Genomic DNA, 12,415 nt, shown 5'->3' with positions numbered 1-12,415 from the left:
TAGAAAAACATTTCGTGGGATAAAGTCTTGATGAAACCACGCGCCATTAAGAGTTCGTTGTGTTTATGTTTATATGAAGTGGGTTCAGAGAAAAAAAAAGAGTAACTATTGTTAACTTTCCCACTCTGATTTTCTTTTTTTCAGCCTCGCAGGGACCAGCCCATCTCGCCCCTGATTGGCCGCCTCTCTCTCCACGCCTGCCTTATTATAGCCCTGCACTCCAATTTGGTCACATAAACATGAGGATACCGTCACCTTAGGGCGCTCCGCAGCAACTTTGTGTAACTCTTTCCTCCATACCCACGAGACTCGACTAGTCACCTCCACCCCGTGCCAGTCGGACCTGTATGGCCCCATCGATCGCCATGTCAGCTCTGACCGCTGGTTTGAAAACCGAAGACCTTCCTCCCCGCTCGGTTCTCGTCAGCAGAGGCGACATGCAGACCAGCCTGAGCCCCGCAGAGGAGACCGGGAAGCCCAAAGTCGCGATTTTACCCTTCAGCGTCGAGGCGCTGATGGCTGATAGGAAACCCAGCAGAGAGGTGGTATCCCCGGATGCCACGTCTATTCCCGGGACGTCCCAAGCGATGGGAAAGGGCGCAAGGATGAGTGCTTTCGGTAGTCTGGATACTTCAGTTCCTGGTTTAGCCATGAGCTCTTCGTTTTCTGTGGGCGACATCATGAACATGCCAGAGGACGTGTTGATTAAACCCGAGAGCCCGGACAGTAAAGAGAGGACCTCGTGGATACAGAGTCCTCGTTTTTCTCCAACTCCTCCGCGTAAGTTTGGTGTCAATGCAAAGCCTAGATTAAATAAACAAATAGCCTTATATCTAAGTTAAAAAAGTGTCATTTGTGTTCTTATCTTTTATGTTTGGACGTGTTTTACATGAGAGCTTTTACTCAGAGTATTTGTCGTGGATGGATTTGCGCAATTTACGCATTTCAATCCAAGCTCTTAAATTAAAGCGTTATGTCCTCCTTCCTTACAGGAAGACTGAGTCCTCCTGCCTGTCCACTGCGAAAACACAAGACGAACAGAAAGCCCCGGACCCCCTTCACCACGTCCCAGCTGCTGGCCCTGGAGAGGAAGTTCCGCCAGAAGCAGTACCTTTCCATCGCCGAGCGCGCAGAGTTCTCCAGTTCCCTCAACCTGACGGAGACCCAGGTCAAGATCTGGTTTCAGAACAGGAGAGCCAAAGCCAAGCGGCTGCAGGAGGCAGAACTTGAAAAACTGAAAATGGCAGCGAAGCCTATGCTGCCTCCAGCTTTCGGGATTTCCTTTCCTCTCGGTGCGCACGTCCCCGGGTCCTACGCAGGGTCGCACCCGTTCCAGAGGCACTCGCTGCCGGTTTCCCCCGTGGGACTGTACGCCGCTCACGTCGGATACAGTATGTACCACCTGGCTTGACAGGGACGCAGGACGAGGGGCACGCGCAGTGGGACACAAGGGGGTTAAGACTACTTCTCTGAGGGCCCCGAGCAAGAGGGGGCCCTCCGGACAGGCGAGGTGACACTGTACTGAATAAAGAGGCATCCTGGCGGTGAGCTCAGTGTCACATCTTGTCAGGGGGGGCGAGACCTCCACACAGACCCCCTTCTGAGGACCTTGAAGTTTATCCACTTCTCTTGACCTCGCCAGTAAGTTCACACACTGCAAAGATAATCCAACTTTGTTAGTCATTTAATCTTGAGTCTTAAATCTGTTTTGATTCTAGAAATCTTAAATCAGAGAGATAATCTGAGTGAGACTAAATGACTTTAAGATGGACATGTTTGCGGTGCAGAGGTGGAGAACAGTTGTTACCTGCAGGCCTGTGATAAATCACGACTGGACAGTCAAGTATGGACACTGGGCTGTGCCACAGTGTGTCAGAGATAGCCCTCTCCTCCTCTACCTTCATGGCTGCTCACAGCCACGTTAAACGGCTAATAAACCGACTCCAGTGAGTAAATCAGAGACTATAATGCGCAGCTTGACATTCTGCAGCAACAAGCTAAAGGTCGGGCTTCTTCCATCGCATCTGTTGGCTGCAGAAAACCATACTTTCTTCATTCTTTGCATTCATACCAATGCGTACCTAGGGTGGGTTACTGAATCCAGTGTCAATAAATGCTCTTTGTGAATTTTGGAGAACCACAGCATTTGTTTTTATAACAGCACTGTCTGTTGTTGGAATGATTCCCTTCGGAAGGGATATGTGTACTGTAAAATAATGTATATTTGAAGAATATCCTCATTTATATTATGAATATATTTGTGACATAACTTAACAATAAATTGTTTATTCTTTTTCATGAAGCAGTTGTTGGTTTTGACTCAAACTTACACCAATTTGTGACTATTATTATGGCACTTTTACAAAGCAGAGGGTGAAACTGTGCTGGGGAAATTATTCTTATCTGGTTTTACTTAATAATTTTAGAAATTCCTTTTCAATTTGTAGGATGAAGTTTGGGCCTGATGGAATTATTGTACCCTTTGGACATTTTACGCATCATGAGACAAACAAGTTTATGAGAAAAACAGCAGAAGGGGATAATTATTTTTAGGCCTGTTAAAAAATAGAAAATAGGAATACTGATGAGCTTGACGACAGTATGATATAAAAATATGCTTTTTTGGACGTCATTGTTAAGGCTCAAGGCTTTAATCGACCCACACCATGATCATAATCCACATTTATCCAATTCCAAATGCGTAATTGACGCGTTTCTGTGCTCTCGCGCAGGTACTCCAGCCTTTCAGCGCTGCGAATCGAAAACTTGTCACATGTTATTTGCAGGAATGTATTGCTACAGCTGTTGCCTATTGCTTTGAAACAACCAACCCAGATTTTGTTGGCGCCAGAAGACTTTCGGGGGGGGTGGAGATATTGCGAGGAGTGGTGGAGGGGAGGCGGACAACCAGTTGTGCAGACTTCAAAACACATCGATAAATATTGCAGATTGGTCCTCGGGGCTAAATTGCTTGTAATCCACTGGAGTGTCATTATGGTGTGTTTAGGGTGTAAAATTACCCCGGTGACACCCCATCACGGAGAAGACAGGCCTGTTTAGAAGCCATGTGCCACCGCGCGTCTAAACATATTACCTGACTGCTGCGCGTAAAGCAAATATTTCATCCTGCTGGTGAACAAAACGGGGATCAGATAGAGGAGGAATGACAGGCCACTCCACGGCAGTTTTGGAGGCTTACTCTTGAGTTGTCTGCCATTCAGGCAGGGGTTAAACTGGAGTAAAATAATTGCTGTAATGAGCAAAGGCAATCTGCCGCAGACGGAGGCCGGCTCCAGAGAGGCTGTAGCTCCAGGCAAGGCGGAACTTTTATCATTCCTAAAATGTCAACGGGGGACTGGGACGGGCAACACTTCTGCTCTGTGCTGTGATTTCCTCCTCGGCGCTGACAAGCTGCTGTCCTAAACAACAGCAACACACAGATTACACACTGTTTAATCCCTCACTCAGGTTTATAACTCAACTTTTATCAGAATGTGAATTTAACTGAAGGTGGGTTTTTTTTTCCTGACTGAAAGCCACGTTTTCTTAATTTATTTGTGTGTTTTTCCTCTGACAGCCTCCGCTCCACTTTTGTCCACGAGGCATGAATTAATACAGACTCCCTGACAATAAGTTAAAATCACGCGGATGAGCGCTCCGCATGAACACAAGAGAAACTTGACACAAAAGAACCAAAGGGGATCCTTCTATTCTTTCAACTCTTTCACTCCTTTGTCCCGGCCTCTCTATCTCGCCAGAGGCCAAGGAGAAAACAAAACTCACTAGTTTATATCATTCACAAGATCACAGGAGGCTGTTTGACTCTGCAGTAAAAGGCCCTTGATCCCCAGAGAAAGGAAAAATGGGTTATTAGAAGTCACCTATACAGCCTGGATAAGTGATTATTAAAGCAGAGGAGTGAGTGGATGTCACACACTCAACCTTTATTCCTTTATTTTCCCCAAGACGCGCAGAGGACACGTTATGAGACTTTTTTATTATTATTATAAGCTGAATTAATTTAGATTATTGAGGAAAGTTAATTTAGCAAAGCGTCTCCAGTGTTATCTGTTTTTATTCCTTAACAAACAGTGCCACGAAAATAATGACTGCTCATGATAAATGTCATTTTGTGTGTTTGTGGTCGAAAATAACACAATTTTAAAGTAAATTACAAACAAGATGATTTTATTTCTCGGTTAAAGGTGCAGGTTTTGAAGCGGAGACACTCTGACTTCATTTATATTTACCAACATGTATTATTCACTCTGATGAAGCCTGGTGCAATTATTTAACACAAATAACCAACAGAGAAGAGGGCTGTTAGAAAATGGATTAACATTAATAGGTAATTTAGAAATAAGCTTTTTTTTTAAAGCATCAGTTTTGCCTGTTATCAGCAATATGGCTGATAAATGTCTGCACATTTTATTCGTCTTTTATTGAACTGAATTATATGTCACACGTTGGCCCGGCTGGTGCGGGTTACAGAGGTTAAAGCGGGCCTGTTTGTCATTTTATCCTAAATATAAACAAAGTGTTTGCAGAGTAATGAATGAAAGATTTTATAAAAGGTTTTATCCCTGTAACAAACTCCGAACACGTTTATTTAATCGTGTGAAATGCTGGAGAAATTGTCTTCAAACCAAAGTCCATGAAATATACAAGCACAAGTTCCTCTCAGATACCACACCACCACCTTCTGTTCAGACCCGGAGTCACATTAAAAAACTAATGTCTTTATTTCGTTTCGGTTAAAAAAAGGATTCAAGTGTAAATGACACAAATAGGCCACATAACTTAAATCATCATTAAACTTTGCGCCAGGCCTAAATTAATCTATATTATAAGAATATTATAACTCCTTTGTGGAGGCCAGCATTTTGGCTTTGGGCTTTTTCAACACTTTCAGGAAAAAAACAGCGATAATAAATATGTTGTATTTAATATTTCTGGCTTTTAAACTCTTCTGAGAAGGTTCGACAGTGTGAGGATGCTGTGATTTCACCTTCATCACATGTGGTTTGTCATGTTCGCTTGTTACCAAAATGTTTTATAATGTAAGAGAAAATAAAAGGCACATTTACAATGAAATTACCCATCAAATTTAAAATTATATATATTAATTGATTTTTTAATCAGCCCATTAATTAGTTCTTTTTTTCAACATGTCAACATATAAACATCCATATAGAAATATGAGGAAGGACCTTGGCTAAAACAAACGCAGACAAATGGTTAATATTTCAATTTAGATTTAGATAAAAAATAATAATAAAAATAATAATAACAAAAAAATAATAATATCTTTATTTAACAATGGCAGAGTGTGTTGAGGTGAACGTCCTGCCTCTGAGAAGTACAATATGGTGGGAGTCCTCAGTCAGTCAGTCAGTCAATCAGTCAGTCAGTCAGTCAGTGGAGCCACAAGCTGTAAATACTGTTAATAATAATAATAATGCACCGGGGATGTTATAAATCAGTGTTCAGTTACCAGCAAACACAGCCATCACCACCACTTTCTTGCGGCTGCCTTCACCAAAAAAGAACCTATAAAACCAGCCTACTGCAGGAAACCAGATGTTCTCATTCTTATATTGGGAATTTACAGAAATATTACAGCAACGACAAATACAGTATTTTATATTTTTAAAGAAATGCAGCAAGCTCAGTAAAAGTCTATATTAAAAGAAGGATAGAACACTTTAATGAGTTGGACTCCTCAGTTCCAGGACCCACCAGGCCTCTACATGCTGACAGGATGAATATCATCAGAATATTTAAAATAATTAATACACATTATACTTATTCAGTTTATCACGATGCTTAATTTTCACTTTAACCTGTTTATCATCTTGAGTTATTAATAATATTGAAAAAAGCTGCTAACAAACAGATTCATTAATAAAGAATGAGGTTATGAGCCTCCTCATGCTGTGTTGTTACGACCTGCACTGTCCGCTAGATGGCGCTGTTGTCTTGGCTCACATGCCTTGAAAGGTTTGTGGCCATGACCAGACTTTGGCCACTTCAGTGTAGTCACCACTGAGACACCATGAGAGCAATCTGGCATGAGGTGATTGCAACTGTTAATAGATGTCTTTAGCTTGTTGAGCAGTCTGAAGTCCTCCAGTGACCCTTCACTCAATAATTACTTCAACGTGTAAATAAGTGGAACAATTGTGCGTTTATAAGGTACATTTACTGTTGAGGGGAGGGAAGCTTTGTTCTCATATGTGAGAGTTTTGAATCTGAACACTGCAACACGCCTCCATGGAGAGCGTGCCAATCATCTATTGGAAATTATGTGGCCTAATGAGGCAGCATTTCTTTAAAGATGCAATAAAAGCGCTAAATGTGATGGAAAATTGCCTGAAAACCCCATAAACCAAACTGAATCACAAACTGCATCGGCCCTGCTTTAATGTAAATAGGTTTCTGATCTGTCCTTTACAAGCTCATTTATTTCAACAAAGCAGAGGATGATTACTGTCACCCTTCGGCGAAGTTGTTGTGTTTTTATTGTGCAGCGTTTAGCATTTTTTGGTGCGGAACATTCAAATTGTTGAATGACCTGCTGGCCCGCATGCGGTTCAAATGTTCTGTTCTACTTCTTAGCCTTAATGATAGAAAATATTCCCTCGGCCCTCTAATGATGATCAACAAGCACAGCAATTAAGCTTTATAGGCACTCTGTGGGCTCATTTCTTCACGAGACACATGCTGCTGACTAACATTTTCATTTTTGCAGGCTTGGTTTAATTACAGCAGTGAGAGGTTCAGGCCTGATGGTTCAGAAGTGTAAAGACTCGATTCTTGGCACGAAAAGAGCAAACATGCTTATTGCAACATAGAGCAGGCTCAAATCAAACTGCAGGCTGTTTAATGATTAAACACTGATTAGTTTGTGTTGCAAGATTAAATAAATCTTTTGCACGGGGTTGATTTGAGTCTGGCTCAGTTACAGCTGGATGTTGTGACCTTACAAATACAATATTTTGTTATCAGAAAATGAAGTGGTAAACCCCTAGAGCTGCTGATTAAACTTCTGCAACATAATCACAAGTTTAAAATCTATTAACTCCAAGTGTCCTTGCTAAACTGCTGATGACTGTAATTGTTGTCAGTGAAACCTTCTTCTAATGTAGCTCAACAGAGCTAAACAACCAGCACCACCTTGTGACAGATCAGGGCACTGTCAGACTCCCTCTGAGGACGAACATGCACTATTGAAATGAATCAGTGAATGACCATTGCATGGGGAATCAGCCTCCACAAGTGTATGATGCTCCTGCATGACAGGTACCCCAACAACCCTCAACACACCGAAAGCATTTCCTGCATCCTGCATAAGGGGTGTGAACCATCACTGAATGTAGCAGGCTGCAGGCCTACGACATGACACACGAGGCATGTGTGCCATCAGTAAAGCCTGGGGACAAATGAAGCAGCCCGTTTCCCTGCTCGGCCCAAATTCTTCAAGAGATAAGCTTATGCAATCCTTCTGGATGTTGATCACCCATTACACTCAGACTTCCACACTCTCCCCTCAGGTACATGTTTTTAGGTAAAGCGGATTAAAGCAAATCAGCTCTGGCACTCATTTGTTCCAACAGCTATTAGCTTGTCAAATAGATGGGCACTTGTAGTTTGCTGCATGTCTTTCTAACTTTTGTTTCGTCCTCAGTGCTGTTTATTGCTGTGTTGCTCCTGGCTTGCAAATCAATTGACCTCTGGGATCAGAAACTCAGAAAGTTGACATGGAACTTGAGCCTGTTGAAGGTATTTCTGTGATGCGGAACAACATCGGCTCCCACTGGGACAGACGCTTCAGCAAATATGCAAGGTGGGATTTATGAGGTTTGAATGCCTGTTTGTGTGGAAGAAGACAGGTCGTCATTGTGAGGTAATGCAGAAGTTAAAGGTGCAATATGTAAGAACTGGCCACATGTAGAATCTATACTCCAAACAAATAGGGGGCAGCATATCACCAGAGTAACTGCTAACTGCTGCTAACTGTAGTTGCCCTTAGCTAGTTAGCTCAGTTAGCCCGGCAGCTAGTGGTCCAGCCTGGGAGCTTGGAGCACCTGGGGAGTGTTGGTGTTTACACTGCCACAACAGAAGCTTTGTTAGCATGCTAACTTCAGTAGATATCTGTGCAACACAAAACATATAAGTCATAATGACAAGACAATTATTTCTTCACATTCTGTTGATATTTAGGAAGCAAAATCAGCTGAAATCATTCACACAAACAAGCACACTGTAGAATTTTGATTTTTCTTTCATTAAATATTTTTAAATATGTATAACTTGGATATATTATTTCTCACAAGGGAACTGAAGTCTCTATGAATCATGCAGGTATTCACACAGTATACCTGGATGGAAACCAGTGGCTTCCAAGGGAAAAAGGGATTACAGATGGTGCCAGTGAGGCTGGTGCTCTGGGCTGTTTGACCGCCAAGTTAACTGTACAACACTTAACTTTTACATCATGGCCTCATGTAACCAGATGTTTTTAAAACATGGGTTCAATTAATATCCAGGATTCAGCTAAATGAAGCAGATACCAGGTAAAATGGAATTTCTGTCTTCATTGCAAAACACAAAGAAAAAATAAGAAAAAGGAGCAAATTTTGTTACAAAATTTAAGGTCTAAATGGTCTGAAAAGAAAGAATATATTGAATGTGTCTGTATATACTACACTGAGCAGACCTCTCTGTGTGCAGATCACAGTCTGGCCAACAGAGGGCAGCAGAAGCCAAATATTAAAACAGAGAGGCAGGCTTGTGCCCAAATTCAACAAGTCATAACACTGTTCTCAAAATAATGGCAACCGCACCATGCCAGAGCTCTAATAGAAGAGAAAATAATGCAAAAAACCCCATAGATCTACATTTTTGCACAGTGTGGGTTAATATTCCATGTATTTTTGTCTGCTGAATGTACAGCAAGAGTGGAGACTGTGGTTTGTGTTCAAGCCAGTTTATCATTGACATTTTCATTTTCAAAAATGCTCTTGACCTAGATAATACTTACTTGAAATATAACTGTATTTTAAAAAGCGGTGACATTAAAACCCTAACCCTATAAACTATTTCTGTAACAATAAAAGTCATTAGTAACTGTCACACACTGAGAGAAAATCAGTACGGGTGGAAATAACCTCGCTGCTGTTTTAAGTTTTACATCCTGCTGATTCACAGACTGGATCAGAGCCAGTTTGGTCTTAGAAGTTTGTGTAGAGTTTCCCAGAATCAATTGGCAGACATCTTTGGAAATAACTTGAGACAATAAAACAAGCTGATACATAAAGAGAAGTTTTATTACATAATGTGAAACATATATAGATTGTTGTTAAATATGCACAAAAACAGGCACGTTTCTAATATGTCTGTGACAGTGATAGCTCTTTTATGTTATATCCATTCTGCTGAAGGCCACGAATACTCAGTTTCAGTACAAGGAGCAGCACTTCTTTGCAATAAAACAAAAGTAAAACTGTCTGTGTGAGAAAACTCTGAAGGAACACGTCGTACAACTAGAAATGCTGGGGACATCTATTTCTTATGCAACATTTTCAACCACCATGTTTTACAAAATGCTGTATAGTGCTCCTTTAAGACATGTTAGTCAGAGCAAGGGTTATGGCAACACAACATATTTCTCTTAATGACACACGAAGCTTTGATCAGCCCTGGTAAGTAAGCAGCAGTTAAGCCCGGCTCACAAGCATCTCTTATTGGTTTATTATTTCAAGGTTTTCTTCGGCATGGTTGGCATTCAGCAAATTTCCTGTGGAAAGTTCTGCACTCCTTGCTGGAATGCAGCCACATATGTCCACTAACATGTGTCTGCAGCGAGCGCAAAGCCAACTAGGTACGACATGAAACTGTGTTTTGCTGCTTGTGATGCATCTAATGCAGTTCAGGCTGCGGTGTGTATTGTGCATGATTAACCATTCTGCATATGTGTTTTTATGAGTGTGATACACCAATGTACTGTAATCTTCTCCGTGTGTTGCTCATCTCTCCTCTACCAGCAGCTGAAGCCTGTCCTCTGCATAGTGCGGGCTGCTGTGTCCAGTATCAATAGCCTCACAGTCATCTGTGAAAAACACCAGGTCCTTCCAACCAAACGGACACATGTGAGCATGTTATGAAACACTCAAGCCTGAAAACAAGGTGAAAAACAGGGCAGATGTTTCGGATGTTCTTACCCGATAACACATTCTGGTGATGATGGTGTACAAGTTCTGGACTTTACGTTTCAGCAGCACCATCCTGGGACGCTCTCTGCAGTACTGGTTGGGATGGTTCAGCACCACGTAGAGGAAGTCACGGAGCTTGGTTGTGATGCATGCATTCTAAAAAAACAGAACTTTGTTTTTGCATGACAGTATTTACAGACTGTAGGACACTTTCTCTGCTCTTTGCATTGGTTTGATTAGTTTGAATGGTGAGACTCGGAGTTACAGCTGTTATCTAACTGGGATCTGACTGTCAACTTGATTTCGTATATCCAGCCCCATCAGAACGTCTGCGTCTATCTTGCTGTCAATCACCATATCAACCTTATGAACAAAATTAACTAACACGCCTCATTATAACCCCTAATTGCATGTGTTAACGCAACATTGGAACATCACCTTCGGCATTATGGGAAAAGAGGCCTGTTATACTGTGATGATTGAGTGAACTATTCACATTCTAGATGCTGACCCTTGACCCCACAGAAGTCTTCGAAGAAGAAGCTTAGTGACATGATTTGATTTGAGTAAAACCTGAGTAAAAGTTACTCTCAATGTGTTATTTAACAGCTATGAGACTGCTGCTGCATATGGAGGACTGAAAGTGCCACAGTCAAAAAATAAAGAAATAAAACGACCCATAAATGAATGAATATGCCATTAAACGCAGCTTGGAGAATACAGAAATAAAGACATAAGTAAATGAAAAACGAATAAATGGAAAATTAAATGGGAAAGTAAAACAGTTGAATTAATACAAAGATAACTAAATACAAAGAGCTATTAAAGCAGAAACTTAAATTTATTTAATGTTTTATAAAAATGTAATCATTTTTATATAATAATTAATTTGGCTACATTTATTTTCAATATTAATTTTAGTGCATTTATGGCATATTCATTCATTTATTGAGACACTTCATTTATTCACGTTCAGCCCTCCATACATGTAAGATCACAGATTACACTGACATCATATCTGGCATCTTCAAACTTCTAGTCAAGTGCACTTTTTCTTGTCAAACCTCAGTTCTACATGTACATACATATTCTATGATGAATCTTGAGTGCAACAATACACTTCAAATAATATTCATTTTCATTATTCTGAAGAAGAGAGGCTGCATCATATCCATATTTGAGGCTTATAGGATATTTTGAGAAGGACAGAAAACAGTTAGTGGTCTGGAACTAGACAGCTCATGATTAATGTCGAACTGGAATAACTGACAATGGTGGTTTTCCCTAAAATCCCGCTCAGCCGCCCCACGTGTCCCTACATTTTGCATAACTCCAGTTTTAACTTACATGCACATCAAGGAAGATCGTAGGTAGAATCTCAGCACACGTTTTCTGCAACCGGACAAAACATCATCATTAGAAAAACATCAGTCTCAGATGGTCAACACGGACAGTGACAGTGACAGCTGAGCACCTACCGTGCGGTGGTACGTGTGTATCTTATCCAGCAGAGTCATGACTTCTTTGCTCAGGCCGACCGCTCTGGAGTAACAGGTCGGCGGCGCGCAGTCCGACAGCAGCACAGAGCTGAAGAAACACACGAGAGCGGCGAGTCCCAGCCTCATGTCTGTCTGCTGTAACGCACTGCTGCTCAGGCAGGTCTGCTTCCAGCTGCTGTCACACTTTCAAGTAGTAAAGAGGAGGACGTGCTGAAGATTTAAGGATGGAGAGGTGGGGGTGGTGGGTGACGATGACGTGGAGGCGCACAGAGGCTGAGGAAAACATTTGGGGTCTGCTGCTGCGTTTTTGGAGAGCAAATGCTCTGTCGATGCGAGCTCCGAATACCAGGGATGGTTGAGCTGCTCCTGCTGATAACGCTGCTAAACGTTTTGCAACCAACAAGTTTGTGGCTTGTCAGCATAATATCAGTGATATATTAATGATCAGCAGGGGAGTTTGGAGTCACGAGTTTCCTGCAACGTGAAAAGAAATACTTTACTACATTCATTTAAACTTTTGCACATGGAGGATTAAACATTCCATGTACCAGTGGATGTTGAGTGTGAAGGGAGGGATTTTAACATGAATAACAACATAGTCTTGGACACTAATGTTTGGAGTACGCACTAATTCTGCAGGAACGTGGTTTAATTCCCCAAAACTCATCCATAAAGTGGAACCTCTTTAGTAAGTTGGTACTT

At 41.5% G+C, this 12,415-nt stretch overlaps 2 protein-coding genes across 2 annotated transcripts; one reads left to right on the top strand and one right to left on the bottom strand.

Annotated features, from left to right (window-relative positions):
* Positions 1 to 347: 347 nt before the first annotated feature.
* msx1a (muscle segment homeobox 1a) lies at positions 348 to 1,411 on the top strand. The gene is made up of 2 exons (XM_073469092.1): positions 348 to 780; positions 993 to 1,411. Exons 1-2 carry the CDS (start codon positions 348 to 350, stop codon positions 1,409 to 1,411), a joined length of 852 nt encoding a protein of 283 aa, XP_073325193.1.
* Positions 1,412 to 9,388: 7,977 nt separating this feature from the next.
* cytl1 (cytokine like 1) lies at positions 9,389 to 11,906 on the bottom strand. The gene is made up of 4 exons (XM_073468871.1): positions 11,693 to 11,906; positions 11,562 to 11,606; positions 10,224 to 10,370; positions 9,389 to 10,130 (listed from the first exon to the last, which is right to left on the bottom strand). The coding sequence occupies exons 1-4, from the start codon at positions 11,837 to 11,839 to the stop codon at positions 10,029 to 10,031; spliced, it is 441 nt and encodes a 146-aa protein (XP_073324972.1). The 5' UTR covers positions 11,840 to 11,906; the 3' UTR covers positions 9,389 to 10,028.
* Between the last annotated feature and the right edge of the window lie 509 nt (positions 11,907 to 12,415).

The sequence above is a fragment of the Pagrus major genome, chromosome 6 (assembly GCF_040436345.1).
Source record: "Pagrus major chromosome 6, Pma_NU_1.0".
NCBI classification, from domain to species: domain Eukaryota; kingdom Metazoa; phylum Chordata; class Actinopteri; order Spariformes; family Sparidae; genus Pagrus; species Pagrus major.
The sequence above is the reverse complement of the archived record's forward strand: the minus strand, read 5'-3'. Positions and strand labels throughout refer to the sequence as shown.